The sequence below is a fragment of the Cyprinodon tularosa genome, unplaced genomic scaffold (assembly GCF_016077235.1).
Source record: "Cyprinodon tularosa strain WSP-4 unplaced genomic scaffold, ASM1607723v1 ctg385, whole genome shotgun sequence".
NCBI classification, from domain to species: Eukaryota; Metazoa; Chordata; class Actinopteri; order Cyprinodontiformes; family Cyprinodontidae; genus Cyprinodon; species Cyprinodon tularosa.
In genome coordinates this window covers 1248811-1272951 of record NW_024039102.1, presented here as the reverse complement: position 1 = coordinate 1272951, position 24141 = coordinate 1248811, and the positions used below count along the sequence as shown (strand labels likewise).

Here is a 24141-nt window from a genome sequence, read left to right as displayed (position 1 = left end):
CAAGTAGGGGAGAAGGGAGCCTGTGCAGCAGTATCCTCATAAGTCTGACTTAATGCTTATTGGTTAAATAGTGTTGCAACTGTCCCCACACTTTCGCATACTTGTCACCTTTTAATCAAATACCTTCAATTCTTAAAACAACATAACATTAAACATATGATAAAGTTCTTCTTACCGTTTCAGGGACTAACTGGATACATACACCTGCCTTGCTGAGCCTGTCTTGGCCTTCGTGGAACAGATGAATCCAGAAAGAAATGATCAGGCTAAATCAAGCTGGGCTTTATCTCTGATTGGCTGTAAACGGGTTCCTGGGTTTTATCTAAGGAGTTTATGGACCATTCAGGTGTTTCTGCTCATCCCTCCACCAAACGGAGTCATATTGGTTTAGACAGGTACAAATAAAGGAAACAGAAAAGGTTTTCACAACGTTTTATTTTTGACCTACAGGTGACTCAGCTCTGATCAGCGATACCTGCTCAGTCTGCAGGAGGCCCGACCCATTCTGCAGGTAAAACCTCCCACAGCTGCCGGTTCTGCTGGTTTAAATAGGTTCTAACAGGCTACAGTCATCCAGCAGAGAGGCACCAAAAAGAACCACTGCCCACCCCAAGCCCCGCCCACAGTCCCACGCCCAGGAACAGGTGTTCAGGCCCCGCTCTCCTTCCCGGACAGTTGTTGGAAACAGAAGAATCAGAATACCGAATCAGGAAGGTTCTGGATCACTGGTTCTGGTTCTGAAAGCTGAGCTCATGCAGATGATTTAGCCTGATGTTGCTGATTATTTTTCAAATTCATTCCAGATGAGGCCTGAACACGTCATGACAAGAGGCCACGCCCTCCAAATAGAGACAGGGCCTATGCAGCAACGCACAGCCGATCATCTCGCTCTGCCTGCGATCCGCCTGGCCGACCGGTCCAACAACAGCTTCCTGTTCTTCCTCCATAATAAAAGCAGATTTAAGCAGTTCTATTCGTGCTTCAGTCTGTCAGAATCAGAACCGATCTCGGATCAATAATCACTCTGAGGGGTTCTGCTGGTTTACTCAGCAGCAACCGGGACAGTTTCATTTCTATTGATCGAGTGTTTGATCTGAAATACGTCATTTGGGTTTGCAGACGGGTCACAGAGAACAGAACAAGAACCAGAGCTCAGCTTAGCGACCGTCAGGAGGGAGCTTCCCTCGGATCACTTTATAATTAGTTAATTGATCAATCAGTTAATTGGAGTAAAGTGCAGCTCAGACTGTTTGTCTGTCGGATCAACGATCAACCAGCCGGATCAGCTGAAGCATCTAGTCGTCATGGTGACATGATGATGTCAGCAGGAGCTCACCTGGACGCTCACGACGTACCGAGGGCGGCGGAGCTCTGTCGCTGCGTCTCAGGTGACTGGCAGTCTGTGGGAGGGGCTGGGCAAGCAGTGTTAGGGGAGGACACACCTGAGGGCCCCCCCTCCTCCTCATGGCCCCTGCTGCCCCTCTGGGCGGCTTCAGCTCCGCCCGCTTCAGGCCTGTCAATCAATGGAGCAGCTTCAGGAACTCCATCTGCTGCTGCTGAAGATGATGCTGCGGTTTCTGTCGTTCCTCCCACCCAGAACTCCACACCAATCTCTGCTCCTGCTGCTCCCTGACCTCCTGCTGCTCCCTGACCACCTCCTCCTGAGTCGACGGAGGAGCTCAGTGCCTCAGTGATGATGGCTGCCGTCTGAGCGACCCAGTTTAGCTCTGCTCTGACCTCTCCCGCTCCGCCTGCTGCAGCCGAGGATGATGATGGGAGGGCGTCAGCCTGCAGAGGCTCACTCCCAGCGTCTCCTGATTGGCTACTTCCAGCTGGTGCCGGAGCAGCAGCAGCAGCGGCGGCGGCGGCGGCACCGGCGGCTGCAGTGTTGTTGTTGTTGAGGTTATCCTGCAGAGCTGTCTGGTTCTGACCCGCCTGCTGATTCTGGAGAAGCATCTCTTGGATCCGGATCTGCTGCAGGATGGCAGGAAGCTCGTAGTGGTGGAAGAAGTAGATCATCGAGTGCTGCAGAAAACCAGCAAGAGAGAGAGCATTAACCAATCAGAGAAAAGCATCAGCCTGATTAAGAAGGGGCGGAGCTATATAAGCACCAGGAGCAGAAGAATAAAGGAGTGGATTTTGTTCATCATTGTTGCGAGAATAAAACATATTTTGTAAAAATAATAAAATAAAATAGTTGATTTAAAATTTTACCTTTTTACAAATGTAATATTCTCCTTTTGTCTATTTTTGTTCAAATTTTGTTAATTTTCTTTAAACACATTTTATACTTTATTTTTTCCAATTTCTGTTTTTCAAACAGCATTTCAAAGACCATTTGAAAAAAAAAATAATAAAAGCAGAGAAAAAGCAGTTACTCTCAAGGCGTTTTTGTTAAAAAAAAAAAAAAATTGTTTCATGCCCAAATTGCATCCCCCCCCCCCCCCATTTCCAAGGTTCTGACCTGGATGAAGAGCCAGGAGGTGACCAGAGCCAGGCTGCTGTACTGCCCGTTGAAGCGGTAATGGTAGGCGTAGAAAGCAAAGTGGTACAGATAGAAGAACCTGTAACAGAACCAGGTGAGACCATGTCAGAGGGCTAGCTAGTTGGGTTAGCAGGAAAAAGGACAGAATTGTTTATATTGAATGTGGCGTCGGTTTGATCTCCTGGGGTTACCTGGAGAACTGGAACCATAAAGATGGAAGAATTAATCCAGTAAATACAGATTCTACCTAAAGGCGGAGAACCGCCCCAAACATCAGCACACGCCCCTAACAGACTGGAGATACTGTGTGCTAGAAAGGTTCTGCAGTGGCGCTCCGAACTCACCGCAGCCAGTGGCGCTTGCTGGTGTTGGTGTGGCAGCAGATGGCGTCGTACTGGTCAGCCAACCAGACGATCAGGATGATGTAGAACGCTGTGGTCGTATCGTTGAAGAACTCCGACATTATGGCCTCCATGCCTGACCAAAGGAAGTGACATTGTAGACGAACCACAGAGGACCTAAACAGAACCGGATCCTCCAACAGAACCAAACAGAACTTACCAACCAGCGCCAGGATGACCGTAAGCAGAGGGGCTGCTGGGAAGGCGATGGTCATGTTCATCTCCAGCATCTGAAGAAGATCCACTGAAAATGACAGAACGGGTCAGCCGAAGGTTCACAGCACACAGAACCTTGGATCAGGCCCTGATTGGACCGGACCGAGCAACAAACTAACCGATGAAGACGAAGATCTGGTGATGGGAGTATCTGAGCAGCATGGACACAGACAGCGTCTGAAAGACAGAGCAGAGAACCGCTGTTAGCTCCGAACCGGTTCTGGTCCTACGGTTCCGCTGACCAAGGTTTACTTCAGTCAAATTCATCTCCCAGTTAAGTTTTTTCAAGAAGAAACATTGTTATTTTATGTAGAGAAAATATTAGTTTGTATTATTTTACCAATTCCAAAAGAAAATCTAAAATAAAAACACAAGAACGATAGAGAAATTTCATCATCCTCATCATCATCATCCTCCTCATCAGGCTGGTTCTACCTGAACTTTGAGATGTTCCTGTTTGTTCCATGTCTGTACCAAAAATGTTATATAAAAGGTCGAAAGTCATAAGAGATTCAAACAGGAACCGAACGTTCATCACTTCCTGTCACAACAGAAAGTGGAAACATTCCTGCCTGAAAGGATAAACATCATTTTTCTCTTTCTCCTACATCATGGAAACAGAACCCTGATCTCGTTTGCAGCAGCTCCACACTGAAGCCATGATGTCACTTCCTTTGGTGTCCAGGGTGATCTTAGACTTTAAATGACTAGAAGGCACCTTGGAGCCGGACCTCTACTCTGATCCGGGACAGCCTGAGGTCCTGATCCAGTTGGCTCCTTCCTTTGCATTGCTCACAGACTTCCAGAACAACCCGCCCCACCGCGCCCTTACTAGCTCAGATCGGCAGATTCTCATCAACCAGAGAAAGATCCAGGTGCTTTGACCCAACAGAACCGCTAGGAAACTAGTTTCTTTTCATTTATTTGGTCTCATTTTTATTCACTGACCAAATCTCAGCTATTTTTCGATATAATTCTAAACATTTGAACATTCTGTGGTTTTATTTAGGATTATTTTATTTAAGTTCCCGTTAAGTTACCATTTGATCTCATTTAAATCTGTTTATTCTTATTTATTTTTTTGTTTTAAATTGGAATTTTATTTCCATTTGGTATTCAGATATAATTAAAGCTGTCATTCTATGTAATAATTTTTGTTTCTTATCCTTTACTGAGTTTTATTATAGTATATAATTCTCATTATATTGTGTAGATCTTAGCTTGAGTCGTGTTGTGCATGAATGCGTTCAGTGAAACGTTCACATTTTTAGTGAACAGTGAACTGAACAGATTAGTTTTAAAGTAATGAACGTGAACAAGAGCGACATGCAGTATGAGAAACGGATGAAGGTGTCCAACCCTTTGGAATGGGGGTCGTTTCTTTCTCCGTTTCCATTTGCATGTTTTCAAAACAAAAAACAAGGCTTTGTTTACTGTATAAAACCTTGAACTCAACGCTATTCCTGACATTTTGAATTGAAAAAGCTTCCTGGATTGGAAGCAAAATGTCTTCAAACTTTGAAGCAAAGTCCAGTGGATTGTTTTAATTTTTACTTTTTTTGGAATGACCATGACCTGGATGACTGAGAATCCTCACCGGAATTCAGTATGAGAATAATGAACGACATTAACATATTCTCACTCCCAACTCAGTTCAACACATAGCTGACATTAGCATTCAATTGATAACAACACTTTTCTATGGGATAAAGTCAAGTTTTACGGCACTTATTACGTCAAACAGCACAAAAGACCAGCATGTTTACTGCTAATACTAGTGTGCGAGACTTAACAGACGATTCTGTACGTCAGCCAAATCCACTTTAAATTTGAAGCGACAAATCGAGTTTTAACCATCTGAGCTATCTTGGGGAATATCTGCTACTGAAAGAGAAATGTAAGAAATCATCTTTGATCCAGATCTTTTCAGCAGAACCTGAACGTACCTGTATTTTTCTGAAGTTCTGTGTAATTTGGCTGATTAAAGGCTTCACTGCACATACAGTACACCTTGACTGCATCAAGTATTTTCCATTTCTCTATATGTATTATGATCACACATTTAAAGGGTGAAATATGTGGCTCTATTGTGTAGGATTGGGGCTTAATTTTCCAAATGAACTAGTTCATTTTTATCTGTGTCAGCTGTTTCAGCTCGTTCTTTTTAACTCTGAACAGACACAACATTGATCTTCCATGCATCCAGATAAACCCAGAAATGATCAGTTCCCAAGAAACAAACTGCTCTAGGCTGACCTGTGCTGGGGATGCTGGGAATAGAAACAATTCTCCATCTTTCTTAGCTTCCTACTTTACTCTGGGATAGCTAGGATAAAAAATAAAAAAAAAAAGTCTTGCACAGTTTTTTATGTCAATTTCCAGTTTAATTTATAGCTCTTCTTCATGTGTTTATAAGGAATACCATTAAAGTGTTTGTGTTTCTGAAATATTTACCGTATACTTTCAAAACTTTCCAGCAGTTCGAGAAATGATGTATTTAGCTGTTTGGGAGGGTGACATCCAGAAAAGTCACATTTATGTTTATTGTTCAGACCTGTAATTATTGGGTTGTTCGTGTTTGAGTCAAAGGTTCAATGAATGTAGCATTGGACCAGGTTAAAGGCAGCATCCCCATCTAGTCGACCTTTGCAGACTACGCTTTTTCATCAGGTTTCCATTTATCCTTATTCCATCTTTGGGTTATATAAGGTTTTTTAATAATAAGTCTATTCTCTCTCTGGTTAAATAGAGTTTTTCAGTGAAGCTTCTATTTGCTGTTAATGGCTGTTGCTTATATGCAGCATTACCTGAATATTAGTCACCTCTCCAGTAGAAATCCTGTTTAAACTTTATTTCTGACAAGAATACAGTCTGTTTTCTACATTTCTTGAATTTTCTGATATATTTCTTCTTCCTTTGTTTTTTTTTTTTTAAGTTTCCATAAGCTTGGATTCCTCTTTTTTTATATTTCTGCCTTTTTAGCTATGAACCTTCCCCACAAAAACACCTTTAGTTTCCCTCACTATCCATGAATCGACCTCACTCTGTATCATTTCCTTTTCCATTTCCTTCATTACCCGTTTCACACCTTTAACCTCCATACTGTTAGTGTTCATTTGCATATATAGAGCACTGTAATCTACTGTCTGCTGCTCTAATCATATGTTTCTATACTCTACATCAGATTTACTTCCATGGTTATAATCTAAACCGAAATGCTCATAATGGCTCATTAAGTAGTGCATAAAATTTCATTTAAATTACTTAAGTGTTCTCCATTGATCAATTATTCCCTTTCTCTCCAATGATAACTTTAAAGAAATGGTTTTTATTCTTCTATCCCAGTGTCCCCCATAGATCACTAATCCTCCAGTCTCAGTATCTAGAACATTAAACATGGAATAAAAAGCAGCTTTGCTGCTTTCTGGAGGAGGATACTGATTCATCACTGTTATAACCAGGTTTTCTGGCTTCCCCTCAATTATTAGATGTCATCGTCCCTTTGGCTTCAACTCCAAGTTTGTGGAGAAGAATCATGTTTCTCCCTTTCTTTTCTGTCCCTCTATAGCTCATTTATATTACCTATTGGCTGATTTCAAACAAGAAAAAACAAAAAAAACAACACACTGGACTTTGTTTTCCAAGTTTAAAGACGTTTCGCTTCCCATCAAGGAAGCTTTTTCCAATTCAAAAAAAAAGAGTTCCAAGCTTTATAGAGTAGCCCAAACAAAACCTTGTTATGGCTTAGAAAACATGCAGATTGAACTGGAAGAACAGGTCCGCCCCTTAGTAATGGGGAGTCGTTGAGATCTTTATTAGCCTGCAATTCCAGATATTGACCTATGCCTCTGAAAGGGGGGAGTTGTTAGGGTCATTGTTGGCCTGGCTGACCAGGTGAGTTGTCTTGGTCCCCTGCATGGCCATGAGGATTACGGTAGCAGGAAGGAATCAACTCTACTGCTGCGTTGTAGGTCTTTGAAAGTTGAAACCTGAGCCCATCCCCTCTGTTTAAGGTTAGTTTTTCTCTCTTAACATAAATGGCTTCCTTCACACCCCTTTCAAACCACTTGTCTTCTTTGTCCAAAATGTGAACGTTCTGGTCCTGTTTATCAGCTATCGGCTGATAGACATTTAACACTGAAACAACACAGCCGAAACTTGTAATGACGCGGAACAGGGAGTATGCATGAACATTGCAGAAACGTGCAACAAAAATCACTGAAGCAGGAGAGCACAAGTGGCAGAGCAGTGTTTGTTAGATACGAGCGTGCGGCAGACAGGCTTTGAGGGAGAGGGTGCCAGTTTAAACGCTGCACATCGTTCTCACTGCGAGCTCAGGTCAGTCGCACAAAAATCCAAACGTTCCCATCACCATTCTGAATACAAGAAGAATCCGACATGGAAAAGGAAACTGACACTTAAAGCCGGGCATACACTGTGCACAGCTACAGGTCACACTGCACGACAAAACCGCAGTGTTTCGTCGTACAGTGCATCGTACACAGCTCACGATGCATGTTCAGCCTGACGCTCTAATTTGATCTACCTGCTCACACTGTACGTCTAAAAACCACGTCAGACTCAGCTACGTGTTGAGATGGCGCTACTCGGACTCGTCTATCCGGAAGCCAAAGGAGTAGTAGAGGAATATGAAGCTCACTAGACTAAAACTCGCTGCCTTGGCAATTAGTGCAATTTTGTGCAGAAAACCCTAAAAAGAAAAGGCAACGATGTATTTGGACAAAGACATGGCTGAGCAAACGTGGCTACTATGGTCTGTCAATTTTACAGAAACAATTCCATTTCACTCGCACCCCCGCCATGCTTATGCGTTTACATCTGAGAGGAAGAAGAAGAAGAGTCCTTGTTTGCCCATGCACCCTGAGCAATTTTGCCCACGACGGTCGGGATGTTCCCAACTAGAGACTGACACGGAAGTGGATTTTCACTCCTGTCCCGTCCCACTCCCACAGAAAAGAATTGTGTCCCCTCCCGATCCCGGGCCAGAGTAGAAATCTAAATCCTGTCCCGTCCCACTCCTGGTGAAATTACTCCCACTCCCATTCAGAATGACTCCCGCTCCCGCTCCACTCCCATTCTTGTTTCTTTTTTTTTTTTGAGCGCGGGTAAAAAACTCAGAGCGGAAGCACTGTTGGTTTTTGGGTCGTGTAGTTTTTTTGACTCCCATCATAGTGTAGGCTTCAAGGAAAAAAACTACAAAATGGCGGCGCCGCGCCAGTATTGGATTTTTTTTCTTTCTATTTTATTTTATTTTTTGGCATCGATCCTAGCTTTTTTTTTTTGTTATTATTGGTTTGCTCCCGCTCCCGTCTGCCCCGTTAATGTTTAATCCTGTACCGTCCCAATCACGTGATCGTTACTAATACTGACTCCCATCCCACGGGAATCCTGTGACCCGTGGGATTCCCGAAAAAATGTCAGTCTCTAGTCCCAACCTCACGATTCCTGATCGGGTGGTGGTCGTGGGGGGCTGATCACCCCTGGTTACCCCCTGTACACTACATGACGCACGATCAGGCTTGAAGTCGGCACGATCGGAAAATTCTCGCACGGCTGGAAAAAAAATAAAATAAAAAAAAAAAAATCGCACTGTGCCAACATGCCAACTCAGTCTGTGAAGGACGGGTTTGAAAAGGCAGGAAAGTTTCCCAATGATTCGGCTGAGGTAAAGGGCATAACAACAAAAAATGTCAGTGATAACTAGATATTTTGATACTTTGTTGTTGAAATGCCCTGATTTTAGTCAAGTTAGAACACATTATATACAAAAATGTTTAGGTTAAAATATTTCCGAATTCAATTCGGTTCTCAGTCTTTTTTGTTTAGGCCAAGAATTTTCGTTTTGGTACATTCTGATAGCCCAATTAATTTTTTTTATTTACCTATCTATATAAACACACGCACATAGACAGATGGATATGTAGATAGTTAGATGTAAATAAAGGATTCCAGAGTTTATTTAGTAATTGTTTCATAAAGATTTTTTTTTGTTTAATTCGTTTTTCTTTACGTTTTTTATTTAGTTTTTTCTGTTGTTCATTTAAATATTTATTTTAGTTTTAGATCTCTAGTTTGTTTTTTGTTTTCACTTCTAATAAGTTTCATTTTTAATTTTATTTTTAGTTTTTTTTTTCTCCTCCTGGTTGCTAAAAGGCCTCCGTTTTAAATAATTTCGATACATAATTTTCTGATCCGAGCCATTATGTCCTTCTTCAGATGAACTTACAAATATGACCATGATGACAAAGGCAGCCAGGTACGACGTTCTCGCCATCCACATGCTAACAAAACGGTAATGTTCTCCAGACACCACGTTCCTTAGGAAGCCTGCAGAGAACCACAGAAACATCACCCTCCATCCAACAGGTATACCCATAACCTGTTGAAAAGACAGGAACTGGTGATGCCCGGCCAGTGGGTGGAGCCTAGGTACCTTTGTTCTCCTCATTCTCAGCGAGCGCCTTCACACTCGACATCAAGATGTCGTCGTATCCCAGGAACTCGTCCAGCAGGAAGCGACTGAAGCCGTCTCCGAAGCACTCGTCCTTGGTGGGATCTACACAAAGACCACATGGTATGTGAGCGAGGTCATGTGACCTGACGAGGTCATGTGACCTGACGGGTTCATGTGACGCAGCTCAGAGTCTGACCCAGAGTGACGACCATGACGGGGATGTTCAGCCTCTGTCTGGTGCTCTGCGACAGCCGCAGGAAGCCGTACTCCAGGGAATACTCTACGATGTACTCGTCCTGCGGCCAGACTGAAACAACAACAACGCGTTAACTGACCACAACTGAATGGAAACATTTAGCAAAAACCAACCAGTCCTAAAAAGAAGAGCTCTGTATTGACAGCAAGAAGGAAAAAAAAAAACATGTGGGCCCCGTTTCTGAAGGAGGGATAAGAACTAATATTCACTTCTGGGGTTTCTGGTTTTAGAAGCCATTTTAACCATTTCAGAGTCAAGCTACAAATGCAAGCTACTCTCTCACTGATGCTGGTGGTAGCAGATTTGTCTGTTGTACATTAGGGCTGAGATCAGATACTGGAAAGTTTCAGATATGGCGTTTCATTTACTAGAGGAGCCTGTAGAGCCTGGAGAGAAAATGCTCCATGCAAGTAAATGTATTTGTAGGTTTGGGTTCATAGATTCATCACCACAGTCAATATATCTCGATAATTAAGCTATATAGAGAGATGAGTCCAAAATACCAGCCAGCCAAAGTTTGGGTCTATCTCTACTTCATTGCTGATCCGTTTCTCTAAGTGTTTTATCATCAGGCACAAATGGTTCATGTTTGTTCAACCTTATTTGATTTTATCTAGATCAGTGTGACCTTAAACATTTAGGTGTCGGTCACAACCTAAAGCCTGAAGGTTCTCCTTCCCTCTGTGACAAGAGAACCCAGAAATAAAAGAACTGCTTCACATTTTTAGACTATTTGTATATATATATATATATATATATATATATATATATATATATATATATATATATATATATATATATATATATATATATATATATATATATATATATGAGTTTTCTGGTATAAGTGGCATCACATTCACTGTTCCTTCAATAAAAACATTTATATTATGTTTTATATCATATTGTAGAGCTTTAAATCTGATCAAGTGTTAAAAATGTCACCCTACTATTCTTAACCTCTAATTTAACTGCTTTAATGATGCCTATTTTATAATCGGTTTGTCCAAAATGTAAATGTTTTTTATTTAATCTATTCTAGGTTTTATGTTTCTTTTCTATTTCTATTATAGATATACCTAACCTGTGCTAATGCTGTTGCCATAGCAGCTAATCATAGCTTTGTGCCATGAGGAACATGTGAAGCAGCTCATAATAATCAACAATGTTAAAGCCAAACATTTTTTAGAGCTAATTTCTTTCTGATTTTACGTTTGCATGTTTTCTTGTAAATAAATCTCATGCAGTTGTTTAGCACTTAGATTTATGAACAGAAAACTATCTAAACTGCATTTGCATGTCAAAAAACTTTAAAACATTTTTAGTTATGTCCTTTTTGACCCTGCTGGGTTACACCACGATGGATGTGTCATGCACGCCTATGAATATGTAAGGAAGAATAATTTTGATGACAAACTTATAGCTGCACAATATTTCAATATCAATCTAAATTGCAACATAATTGTATGCAATAACACTGATAGGACCTTTCCCATATTTCAATATACTCTGTGCTGAAGCAGCACAAACAGCACAGAGGAAAACTCAGCCGTTACAATTTTATCAAAGTTTTTTTATGCTGTTCGAGAGCAGTAGTCATTTCCTTCCAGCAGTTTTTCCACAATCTGTCGATAGGGATGATATTTATGAGCCGACCTGTAAGATGTCTCTAGATCTTTACATCGGTGAACCCTCACCAGTAGGAGCTGCTGCTTGCCGCCATGTTTTCCTGCATGGTTCTGTCCATCTAGTTACAAATTTTACTAGGTGTACTGTAGGAGTTGAAGCTAAAACTGACATAATTTAAGCCAAGCGGACCCTACGGAGGTGTCAATTATAAATCAAGGTTAAAGGAAGGGTTTCCAAACTGTTCTTTACAAGGTACTATTTTTGTTTACATTAAATTTTTTGCAGCCTCTTCATCTCTAACCTCACTCTGAACTGAAGAAAAGTCATCAACAGAATTAAACATTGCAAAGTCATAAACTAGAATCTACTTTAAATCATTAACATTTCCCCTTTAAAGTGCTACTAGTTTAGCCATTTATTCCACCGTTGCTTTCAATACATAAATGAATTTCTTTTAAACTCTCAGACTGGGTTATTAATTCAGTTCCTTTTTACCAAACCCCCCTGCACATACATGGTGCATGCGTGCATGCATACACGGTTGATATGGATACAAGACAAAAACACCATTGTTGACCAAAAATCTGTTGACTAATGTATCAGTCCAACTCTACTAGCATGCCGTCATTAATATTATGGCTGCAACTAACCATTATTTTGTTCAATTAATTGATAAATAATTGGATAGCCAAAGGTTCCTAAAAGAAGATTTTTTACAAAATTAAACCAGGCGATATTAAAATGTTTCCACTTGAGGAGTTCTGGATAGTAAATATAGACAAAAACGTTTTTTCTTAAATGCAAAACATTTATTTATATATTTTTACAATTTTTATATAATAACGGCTCTAATTTGGTTTCTCTGTCAGCTAAAGGCATGTTTTAAAGTCTCTATACTCCATTTAATGATCAATTCTTAATTCTAAATTAGTTGATCATTATTTCAATAATTTGTTAATCTGATTAAATTAAATATCATAAGCTCTACTTCAAGGTATATATATCCTGCCTTTGTCATGGTGGATCTCATGTCACCTGAGTCCCTTTAAACAGGACTTATTTAACTCTTGTCGAAATCAGCTGTTCTGAAACCAAACATCCTGAATATTATGAATAGTTTCCTCAGGATTTCTGCTCTCTAACCAGACTAAGTTAAGCCGCCTTCAGGAACAGGGCAGGAAGGTAAATATAAACATAAATAACAGAAAGAAAACAATGAGAAAAAAACAAGTAAAAAAAAAAACTGCATCAACAACCATTTCCAGAAACTGATTTGACACGCAGAAAAAAAAATGTATGAACACAAGCAAGAAGTCAGCATGTGAGAAGGAGGAGGAGTCTAACTGAGATGGCAGGGTCAGAGTAGGAAGAGGTGGGTTTACCTGCTCTGGTCATCATCTCCAGCTCAGACACTGAGTCCTGCAGCGGCTGCATACCTTTAGAGGCGGGGCTGAACGACACATCCTGGCTGTCGTTGACTCCTCCTCCTCCTCCAGGACCTCCTCCAATCACAGACGGTTTCAGCCGCGGCTCAAAGTCAAGCTCAAACTGCAAACAGGTGAAGGCGGGCATGTAGAAACCGACAGGTGGAACTGACAGGTGAGGATGTAGATGCTAACTTACATGCACTGAGCTGTTATCAAACACCATCATCTCTTCTTCCTCTTCGTCGTCTTCTCCCAGGCTGATCCCAGCCACCACTCCTCCTCCCGGCTCCCTCCGGTCCTCCTCAGCCTCCAGGTCCTCCTGGAGGATGGCAGAGTCATAGTGCTGCAGGAAGACGGCAGCTCGACTTGAGTTCCTTTGGATCTCCACCCTCAGGATGCCGTCGCGGGGCCAGCGGTCCCGGACCGCCTCCAGACAGTTTATTGGCGAGCGGGAGAAGGCGATGTGGATGTAGGCGAGAATGAAGAGGACGAAGAGCGCCTGATGCAGAGCAGGGAGAGGACAGAAGGTGAACCAACCAGGAGCTACTGGCCAGCACTCTGCTTTAAGACACCTGTAGAGATGTCTCCTCTTTTATTACATTGAGACCTTCGTAACAATTATAATCATGGAGGTGGAGAAGAAAAATCTGCATGAGCTTCAGATATCGGCTCAAAAAACAAAATTAAACATATCGGGGATCGGTTGGAGGGATCTTAAAATAACCCGCATCAGCCTTTAAAAAGAAAAACAAAAAAAAAGGTTTCCAGATATCTCAGACACTTCAGAGACGCCTGGTTTCGCTATAAACAATCCAGGCTGCTGCTCTACATAGAACAAAATTGACACCCACTTCAGATTTATATTACTGGTTCTTCCAGACCCTCATCAGCACCTCATAACCCTCTGAATGCTCTGATGACTGATACATCTGATGTTAACCTGTTGAAACTTGAAACCTAAACTGGAACTGGGTAGAACCAGAACCAGATAGATTTGTTCTCTCTCTTCTAGATCCAAATGAGCTATGATTCGTCATTTGCCGACCCGGGGGAACAGGAACTGTTAACTTTAGAGGCAGACTTACATTCACTGACTCATAAAAAAGTAGCTGGTTCATCTGAGAGCAATTAGAACCGCCTGTTTAAAGGCACTGAATGCTGGATTGCAGTAAAAATATGATGGTCAGCGTCTATTTCTGTGAAACAAAAAGGCAAATAGCCTGACAGCATGGTGGATCAACATACCTTGCCTTTTAAGAATGGTTCTAATTCTCTCTACATTTACATTTTTTGTGCACCTTTTTTTTTTATTCTGTAGCCTAATGGGGTTATGTTTAGTTATACCTTACAAATAACTTTAATAATGTGCAAGAAAACATGTTTTGTTTATTCAGTAAATAGACCACTAAACTGTTACAATATACAGTATTGATCCGATGATTTTTTTTAATAAAAATATTCAGCGGTTCATGTTGTGGATTTTAGGTGAATGGATGCTTACCAATTAATTGTTAGTCAATTGATAGAATCAACTTTAGATTTATTCATTAATTGATAACTTGCATCCTTATTACCGGCTGTTAGCTGAGGGACCAGAATCTACTGAAGAACTTTGATTTCCTCTCAGAATCTGTTTCTATTTAGTATAGAACTAATCTCGGCTCTGACTCAAGCCTGTTTATATGAGGGAGTCCTGGACTCTTCTTTCTTCCAGGGGACTATACCGCTGGCATATCTGAATCAATCAAAATCCTTGCTCTTGGACATGCAAGGAAGTCACCCTGGATTGGGGAGACTCCCTCTAATTCAGCACTGCTGTAGGGCAACAGGAGCTGCTATGTTGAACCTTCTCTAAGGCTACGCTCACACTGCAGGCCTTGAAGCTCAATTCAATTTTTTTTGTAAAAATCAGATTTTTTTTTGCCTTGCCCTTCACATTTCCAAATATATGCGACTTGTATGTGATCTCCTGTGTGACAACGCAAGTGTCCCGCATGCACAGTAGAGGACGCAATGATGTCCCAGGCCAGCGTGCTCTGTGTTTACTGAAGTAAACATGGATGGTAGTGCTGGAGCGCATCTAGCGATCTTTCCCAACCATAAAAACACAATCTTTTCAAGATGGTTAAACATAAATACTGCTCGCCGCATCATCGTCTGCCATAGATGTTGTTTTTCTTGCCGCAGAATAGTGACCTTTGTCGGGTATTAACAGCGTTCAGGTCGCATTCATCCGACAGATCGCATGTGAAAAGATCAGACTCGTATCTGATTCAGGACCAAATCACCAAGCGGCCTGGATCGCATTGGAAAAAATCAGATCTGTGTTGTTCAAACTGTCATGAAAAGATCAGATACATATCGCATATGGGCCAAAAAATATAGGTGACTTCAGGCTGCAGTGCAAAGCTAGCCTAAGATGTGTGGACAGGTTCACTAAACCCAGATCAGCTCCTCTGGTCTGACACATGGAGGCGAAAATGTGTTACTGCAGACCTCTCTCCTATGACAGCAGCATTTTTAGTTGAGCAAACATCAAATGAGCTTCAGTAAAACCACATTTTTTTAATTCTGCTTCTGAGCTACTGTAGTCAGCGGAACCAAGACCCTGAAAACTGACCCACTGATGAAACCCCCTGGTCTCATCCTGTCACCTTTCTGTAGGATGTCTCACCTTTAGCAGGATGAAGAACTCAAAGACTCTCCTAAAGGACGGCGGGAAGAGCCGGGCGTAGGTGACGGCCATCTTAAAGAAAAGGGCGTGGAAGAGGCGGTCCCGGACGTTGATGAGCGGGTTCTGGTTGATGTTGGGGTTTCGGACCCGGTTGGGCCCCATGTTGTTGTTGTTCAAAGGAACATTGTTGTTGTTGGCCTGGTTCTCTGACATGGTCACGGTCACAGCAGGACTCTGGGGGCTCCGGAATCGGTTCCTAGGTCAGCATGGTTCTGGTCTGCTTCATGAAGGCGGAGCTCTGATCCAATTCTGGCACAACCGTCCACAGGGGAGACCCTCTGGGACCTGGAGTAGCCTGAAGGTTTCATAATAAAAACCCGGTTCAGTCATTTATTGGACCAAAATACAGAATGTCAGAAATTAAGACTTTTGTCAGTTATTTGTAGTTTTCCTAGTTTGCTTAAATATTAGGTTTTCAGTTTTTGCACAAAATTAACTGTCAGTCCAAAGGCGCTGCTGGAAAATAAATAAATAAATAAACCAAAGAAAACTAAATAACAATAAATTCATGAGAAAAAAACAAAACAGAATCCTGGAAAATAACACCCAATTTCTGAAAAAAAAGGAAAATATTCTTGAAGAAGAATTAAAGTTTCCCAGTTTACTGTCAGACGTTGTTTTTCATATTAGCTCTTTTGGAGCCTAAGAGTCAAAACGTTTTTGTGAAAGCTTAGCGGCACTGAGGCTGCTCCTGATTTGAGTCTGTTTCATGTATTCCATGACCTGGATGACTCAGAATTTTAAACATCCAACTTTCCAACGGCAGCACTGACTCCCTTCCTGAATGACCCCTTTCCCCGTCTGTGGAGCAGGAACGTCTCTGGAGCGTTTGCAGAAGCATGAAGCATCACCGCCAGGTCAGTTCAAACTTTCTCCTTCCTGAAAAAGGCAGACAATGCTCCTACAGGAACACCATCCATCCTATCAACGAAACCCTGCAGCTGGTTATCTTCGAAAGTCGTATCAGTGGACTAGCTGACTACAGGTTATACTCCAGGTGATAATGAAACCAATTAAAATATATGTTCGCCTTAAGACAACAGACCAATATTAAAGATATAATCAGAGGTCAGTTCCTTCCAGCTGCCATGAGTTCTTCCTAAAATAACAGGGAATAAAAAGAGTGGATAGAGATGAAGACCAGTCAGCACCAGTTAAAGTAGTACAGAGAGGCAGGGCGGGTCTGAGGAACTTAGGGGGGGTAAATGAAACCAAATTTATCTTAAACTTTTGTTAATTTCATATTTAGTTCGAGTTAATGAAGTCCTAAAACTGACCTGATTCAGGACAATCGATCAAAACCAAAAAAAAACTTAAATGAGAGACATTCTGAATGAAAATTATGTTGTAAATCTGTTAGATTCAACAACATTTTGTCTTTTTAAAAACACAGCAGGTCATAAACAATGACTTGGAATCAGCCCAGAGAAGCCAGATGGTACCATCTGTAGTTCTAACATCCCAGCTACCTGGTTCTGTTTTAGTTAAGCTGCTTTAAGTTAAACTGCATCAGATATAGATCGTTTTTATCAGCATGTTCTGACACAGAGGCTTAGTGTCGAAAAACATTATTTGGAACTTTTGATCTCTGGTGGCTTTTAGGAATGTTTCCCATTTGGACCTAAACTGAACCAAAACCAGCAGGATGCACAAGGATCCAGTTCGTATCCATTTGGACCAGGAGCAGCAGCTTCATCAGTGTTTCTCCCTTCAGCTGGTCAGAGGGCTCAGTGTGGTTCTGCTGATGTTTACCTGAGCAGATGTCAGACCCGATGCTCCCTACGGAGTTTGCATCACGTGACCAGTTAAGGCGTTCCTGCTCAGGTGAGAAGGGCCTCTGGAGGGACGGCAGGGAGCCTCTGTGGGTGTGGTGGGGCTCCTTTGGGAGTGCAGGGGCCTCTGCTGATTGTGTCACGGGTCTCTGAAATGTATAGGGGCCCCCAAACTACGACAGGAGGCCCTGCAGGTTAGTTAGGGGTCCTTTTTGACATTTAGGGACGTACTGCAGGTTTGTAAGGGTTTCTTCAGGTATGTTTATGGGTCACCGCCGGTGCGTCTGACTCACCTGTCAGTGAAGTTTCCTCGCGATGTTTTCATCGGCAGGATAGCTGTTAGCTCGATGCTAACTAAAAGAACCGACGACTGAAGCTTGATAATTCTCCGCCTTAGCGCGTAGCTGGCAGCTCGGGGCCGACAGGAGGACGGGTTCGGTCGGATCCACCTGGAGGAGGAGGCCGGAAAGCCACTCTGAGAGCCCGATGGATGAAATGAGCAGAGCCTCAGCTAAAGGCTGCTGCTAGCTACAGGCTGTTGCTAATTGCGAATCACCACCGGAAGTGGAGGGAGGGTCGGCAGCCCTGAACGCAGACTGACAGGAAGGCGTGAGCGTAAACCCTGAGCTTTGACTATCAGGAGCCAGCTCTTTAAACCCTGACCCTTGGAGCGTCCAGGCTCTATCCTTTTATAAACAACTTTAAAATTACAGACATTGTTAAGATTAATAATGTTAGTTAGTTTGTTTCCTGTTTGTTTCTTGTTTGTTTCTGGTTTAGCAGAGGTCATGATTAGGAGGTTCAGTAATACTGCTCTGCACATTGTGATGAATAGTTGGTTTAGTTAGAGTGGCTCATGTTATCCTGAGCTATCTCTATAGTTATGCTGCTATAGGCTTAGACTTCTGGAGGACATAGGGACCCCTATTTTTATCATTCTGTTTCATTCTATCTCTATTCTCCCACTTTGCAGAATCTGTTAGTTCAATCTCTAACGTCATGCTCTTGCTGCTTTTTCTTATAGTAGCTTCGCTTCGTCTGTTCCTGTTTGGCCGTGACACCATGCTGCTGCCATCAACAACTTGGTTTATAGATGTTGGATAACTGCCTGATTTTCAGTGTTGTCCTGTTTCTCTGACTTTGACTGGCTGGATGTGCTCTCTTCCTCCTCTGACATGGAAGCTGGCTCGGAGCTCGTCTGCCTGGCTGGGTGTTTCCTGCACGGGGCCGCCTCTACATTTGCCTTAGTCTTCCTGTTAAAAGGGAGTTTTTCCTCTCTACTGTTGCTACAAGCATGCTTAGTGTGAGGGATTGCCTTCGAGTCAATGAATCGATGCAATCAACTGGTTTTCCTTAGATAGAAAACTTTGAATCAATTTGACTGTATGATCTGGTGAACTGTAAAGTGCCTTGAGATGACATGTTTTGTGAATTGGCGCTATATAAATAAACGGAATTGGACTGAATATGATGATGAATTTGTCTTGGGTACAGACTCTGGCTGCTACATAGTCCAAACTATGGGTCACACTACATTCACATATAAAAACACTAAATAAAATACATATATATATATATATATATATATATATAGAGAGAGAGAGAGAGAGAGAGAGAGAGAGAGAGAGAGAGAGAGAGAGAGAGAGAGAGAGAGAGAGAGAGAGAGATCCTACCATAAAAATGGTAAAAATTTTGGATACCATTGCCTGTTCTACTATTTACTTATACTGTTGAAGGAAGAAAATTATTTTTTGGGTCTGTTTGGTTATTGTTTTGTTGAAGCTTATTTAAAGCTACAGTGTGTAATAATTACAGGGATATAAAGTCAGAAATGTAATATATTATACATAACTATGTTATTTTATCATCATCTATGAGCCCAGCGTCTTAACCTTAATATTTGCGTTGCCTTAGAATTTGTTATTTATAATTACATAGGAGCGGGTCTCGCAGCCATGGAGGCAGACATCTTTGCGCTACGGCAGCGCAGAGCCAACAAACTAGCGATTGCGAGATCGCCAAAATGTCACAACGATGTAGAAAAAATAACGGGTATATTTATTATCTTAAGTTTACATGAAATCTATACCCTACACAGACTAATGAAATACTATCTGTAAAATTATCTATGTAAACAAACCTCATCACTTGAGAAGGTAGGTGATGCAGACGTCGTGGAAGACATTTTGTCCCGGTGGGGGGGGGATGTTCATGTTGCTGCAGTCTGACCGCTAGATGTCGCTAAAAGTTACACACTGTAGCTTTAAGGAGCAGCAGGGTAGCACTGGTGCCTTGCAGCACGAAGGTTCTGGGTTCAATTCCCAATTCTGCATGGACTTTGCATGTTCTCCCTTAGCATGTGTGGGTTCTCCCCGGGTACTCTGGCTTCCTCCCACAGTCCAAAAACATTACTGTTAGGTTAATCGGCTTCTCTAAATTCTCCTTAGTGTGAGTTGGTTGGTTGTTTGTCCTGTGTGTCTTTGTGTTGCCCTGCGACATACTGGCGACCTGTACAGGGTGTACCCTGCCTCTCGCCCATAGACAACTGGAGATAGGCACCAGCACCCCCTCGCCACCCCAGCAGGGATAAGCGTGAAAGAAAATGGAAGGATGGATGAAGATGGTTTGAAGTGCTTGACTTCCATTAACTTCAACGCTCTTTGGGTAAGGTAAGTAAGTTTGGCCTTCACTTGGAGAGACAGGTTATCAAACCAGGCAGAAATGCCGTAACCAATGATCAATATTGCAGCACGGTACAAGAGGTGCTTGACTTTCTGACTGACACCAAAGGCCCTCAAAAAATGTAGCCTCAGCTGGACATAATCAACCTGAGCAATCTAAGATAATTTATTGTCAATTTGTAATCCAAGATATTTGTAGTACATGTACAATTAGCTGATTGCGGATGACCACTGGAGAACCCTCAGATCAGTGATCAGTTATTGTGTTTGTTGGACATTAAGGGTCAGAAAGTGTTACTCGCACCCCTGAACAAAGGTTTTAATCTGCTGTCTGTAACAAATTTGGTCTGATGTGCCTAAAATGAGGAAGAGAAAAATTGAGTCATCTGAAAATTTGAACACATAGTTCTTTGGTGCAATACAACTGCAGTAATTGGTAGTGTTGCACTGATACCAATACCAGTATCGGACAGGGCCCGAATCCAGCACTAAAATGGTGGTATCGGTATTGGCCAGTACCGACAAATAGGGCACCGATACCATTTTGAAAGCCAAAGGTTTTTTCAACTATTGTCACCCATTTCAGGTAGGTAATAAAAACTCTGGATTCACTTGGTATTAGTCTTTTTTTTTCTGCTTCACAAAGGTAGGCAGCTCTTGACAAAGCCATGATGGCAATTATTTTACATCCAAGTAGTATGCAGTTCTTCATATACACACACACACATCAATTTTAAACAGATGGTATCGTATGGTATCGGTATCCACCGATACTGCACAGCCAGGTATCGGGTATCGTATCAGGGCCAAAAAATGGCATTGGCACAACACTAGTAATTGGTTTATAAAATGAACAGAACAGGTGAACTTACACACCCCTAGGGTGCACCAGTACTGACGTTGAGAAGATCAGATCAGGTCCTGTTCATCCTGCCTTGTTGGGAACAATTAATAAGAATCAGTGAATCTGATAATATATGGAAAAGCTATGAGGGCTGGAGAGTATTAACGGTGGGGAGATGGCTTAGGTCCTTTGCTAGAAAAAAACACAAGAGAACATTTTCCAGGTTTCAGGTGGGTGAGGTGTCATTAAAATGCATGGATCTCTATGAGAGAAATTTGAGGAAGGGGTGAAGTAAATGAACCGTTTGGGGTCTGTGTTTCTGACAGTACCAACCCTAGTCTCGGTCAGCCTTTATGAGGGTGGCAGAAACACTTCTGGTTCTGGTCTGCATTTCTGGCGGTGACCTGGTCCAAGTTTCCCTCAATAAGACATTTCATCCTGCTGTTGCCATGGTAACTGGTAGCTGCAGCATCCTCCAGGATGCAGGGATGGAGAGGTGTGTGTGCAAAGACTGCAGCATGCCTGTCACTGTGAGGACCAACCCTAGTTTCTTTGGCACGTTCAGACGGGTTCTGGCCCAGTTAAATCTGTCATGTTACAGGGGCTTTTGGTGAAGGTTCTGCTGCCAAGGTGAGATTTATAGGCAGGAATATTTTAAAATTTTAGCTGTTTACATTATTCATTTATGATTCAGCATAATATTCACGTTGATTGAGCAGTTGTTCTCTAATCACCTAAATGACCTGTAGAGACACATAACTTTCCATTCTCCAAATAAAACACAAAAACAAGCTCTGAAAAGAGAATAGATTCAGTATTTGTTGTCTTTAATATTGGTATATTGATATGAATAACTTATTTCTGTATATTTGTTGTAATATTATGGTTGATTTTTCATACATGTATTTGTTAGGACAGTCCGCATGAGAGTATCACTGCTGCTACTCTCTGGTTGGCAGAGGGTTCCTGTGACCAGCTGCCTTGTTTAATCTGACAGATGACGAATCACTGCCCTCAGGGCAGAGCCTTTAAAAGCAGCAAGCCCTCGGCCTGTTGTGTCCCCCTTGCTTTACCAAAACTAAATCGTGCCCTACTGGAGGGCTACTCCGGTCAATGGCCAATGATTGGTTAATAGTGGTCATGGCCACCTCCTAACTGTGTCCCTTCACCTTTGCAGGGTCAACAGTAGGAACACTATCCAGGGTAGGAAAGCAGCTCTTTCCTTTCTTAGAAAGAGTTAACTCACTACATTTTGCTCCCCGTTGGTCACATAACTCTTCCTCCGACCCACGAGGGCCTGCGGCATCATTGTCATATTTGCCGCTGTCAGGTAGTGATAGTCTATGGCAGGGGTGGGCACTTTCATATCCTGCGGGCCGGTGTCATGCAACTTTTAGATCCATGCTTGGTCAAACACACCTGAATGAAATGGCTGAGTTACCTCATAAGCATGCAGTTATTTATTTTAGAGTCCTCTCAATCATCTGATTACTTGATTCAGGTGTGTCAAACCAAAGGCACATCTAAAAGTTGCAGGATAGCGGCCCTCGGGAACTGGAATTGCCCACCCCTGGTCCATGGTGACAGCAGGCTGCTGTTACAGCAAATCCCATAATGCTTTGTGGGGAGAGCTCCATGTGCATATCATTCCAGGATATATCTCCTCGTCTGGTTACCATGGATGATCACTACTTTTCAAGGTGCATTGTGGGAGATTTTTTTTCTAGTATACTACTTTTTCATCCACTAGACATTCGGACAGTCATCTAAAATGGCCTAACCACTGTATAGTGTCTGATATAGTGGTTAGGGCAAACATTCAGACACAGCCTTAGTTCAGTTAGAACCCTAATTTGTGTCTCTGGATGAAATTATCCTCTCCCTAACTGTATTTGGAGCAGCTGGAAACTGGTACGGTTTTCTCAGAACCAGAAGCAAAAAGGTGAGGCAGCATGTAGTTCCACTGCTCCTTGGATCCGAAGCATACTCCTTAAAGGGTGTATTTCTCTCTTTCTCTGTCTCCCTCTGCACTTCCCTCAACTCTCCTCCCCTCCACCTGCCCATCCATTTCTAAACGACCTGTTTGACCGGTGCTTTTTTGGCTTTGTTTGTGCAGCAAGAGGACACTCTTAAAGTGTAGTGTGTGCTTAAGTATACAGGTTTTATGTGTTTGCCCTCATTTGTTTACAGTGCTTGTAGACATGACACTATAAATGGAAACGATGAACACATTTACATGAACACATGGAAGGGAGTCTAAAGCAAGCGCTGCAGTTTTCATTCATTTGGTGGGATACTGGATTCATTGTCTTCACCAAAAAAAAAAAAAAATCTAGTTTAAAGATTTTATGTTTTATTCAAAATTACTTCTGTTAAATGTGGCATTTTTTTCTGTCACTGTTTCAAGTTTCTAGTCATTTACTACAACAATGACCTCCAGCCATTGTCCATTTGGTACAACAATTGGTACAACAATTTGTGACCAAGCCAAAGAAACCCAAAGACATGATGCTGCCACTTTTGAAGCCAATGCTTTTTTTTTTTTCAAATGTAACAAAATGGGTTTCAAATTTCAGTACACAGATGCAGAAAAATACCTCTTTTGCATACAGAAATGTTCTAAATGTACTCAAGATACATGTAAACAACAAAATTTACTAAAAGCTAACAGCAGAGTTGACCTCAGTACTGCTTTGACCTGTGTTGCGATGACAAGCTATCACCACCTTAACGACTCTTCTGGGCCACGCTCATACTATCAATAAGTCAGTCCAGCTAGAGTGAAAAGCCCTGGCCGAAATACAGCCCTACTTTATTTTTTTTTAATGTATTTTTCAAGTACTATACCTAAGACAATGTTTAAAACTTCTGCAGACTGGCCTCAAATATTTCCTCTACTTTTATATAAAAATTATGACACCCTAATTCTTCTTTTTTATATGATCGTGATGATATTTGTTATATATCTTAATTAGACAGAGACATTTTTTATATAAAAGTAAAAAAAAAAAACAAATCTTTAAGTTGTATTAACGGAACAAATTCCGGCCAATAAATCATGACAAACCCATAGTTATTTCAGCTTAAAATGCTAATGATACATATGTAAATCAGATGGACATTATGATATAATTTAGGCTCAGCATTTTTAAGCAGTTTTGTCCCTATTTAAACCTCAGACTTAGATTGCAACAGAATTCTAAAACCAAGCCAGTTTTATT

At 41.8% G+C, this 24141-nt stretch overlaps 1 protein-coding gene and 1 long non-coding RNA gene across 3 annotated transcripts in view; one reads left to right on the top strand and one right to left on the bottom strand.

Moving 5' to 3' along the window:
* Positions 1-415: 415 nt before the first annotated feature.
* tmem259 (transmembrane protein 259) lies at positions 416-17971 on the bottom strand. 2 transcript variants are annotated; one of them, XM_038297211.1, is made up of 13 exons: positions 17689-17971; positions 17376-17568; positions 15564-15918; positions 13086-13388; positions 12845-13010; positions 9774-9884; positions 9557-9679; positions 9350-9450; positions 3222-3279; positions 3047-3130; positions 2830-2962; positions 2465-2564; positions 416-2025 (listed from the first exon to the last, which is right to left on the bottom strand). In XM_038297211.1, exons 3-13 carry the CDS (start codon positions 15774-15776, stop codon positions 1345-1347), a joined length of 2073 nt encoding a protein of 690 aa, XP_038153139.1. In that variant the 5' UTR covers positions 15777-15918; positions 17376-17568; positions 17689-17971; the 3' UTR covers positions 416-1344. The 2 variants fall into 2 exon arrangements, with proteins under 2 accessions (XP_038153139.1, XP_038153140.1); XM_038297212.1 differs by having other exon boundaries at positions 12899-13010; positions 17689-17970.
* The window catches only part of LOC119791227, a 20625-nt gene continuing 13787 nt past the window's right edge, over positions 17304-24141 (top strand). Inside the window, exons 1-2 of the long non-coding RNA XR_005281823.1 lie at positions 17304-17589; positions 19937-20064. This is a non-coding gene — a long non-coding RNA (uncharacterized LOC119791227). The remainder of the gene's footprint in view (positions 17590-19936; positions 20065-24141) is intronic.

Excerpts from the sequence above, each read along its gene's own strand:
- tmem259 (XM_038297211.1), bottom strand. The coding sequence starts at position 15,776 with ATGTCAGAGAACCAGGCCAACAACAACAATGTTCCTTTGAACAACAAC. Across the intron at positions 9,885-12,844 it reads GGAGATGATGACCAGAGCAG|TCTGGCCGCAGGACGAGTAC; the intron begins GTAAACCCACCT and ends TTGTTGTTTCAG. Across the intron at positions 2,565-2,829 it reads AGCAAGCGCCACTGGCTGCG|GTTCTTCTATCTGTACCACT; the intron begins GTGAGTTCGGAG and ends GTTCTGTTACAG.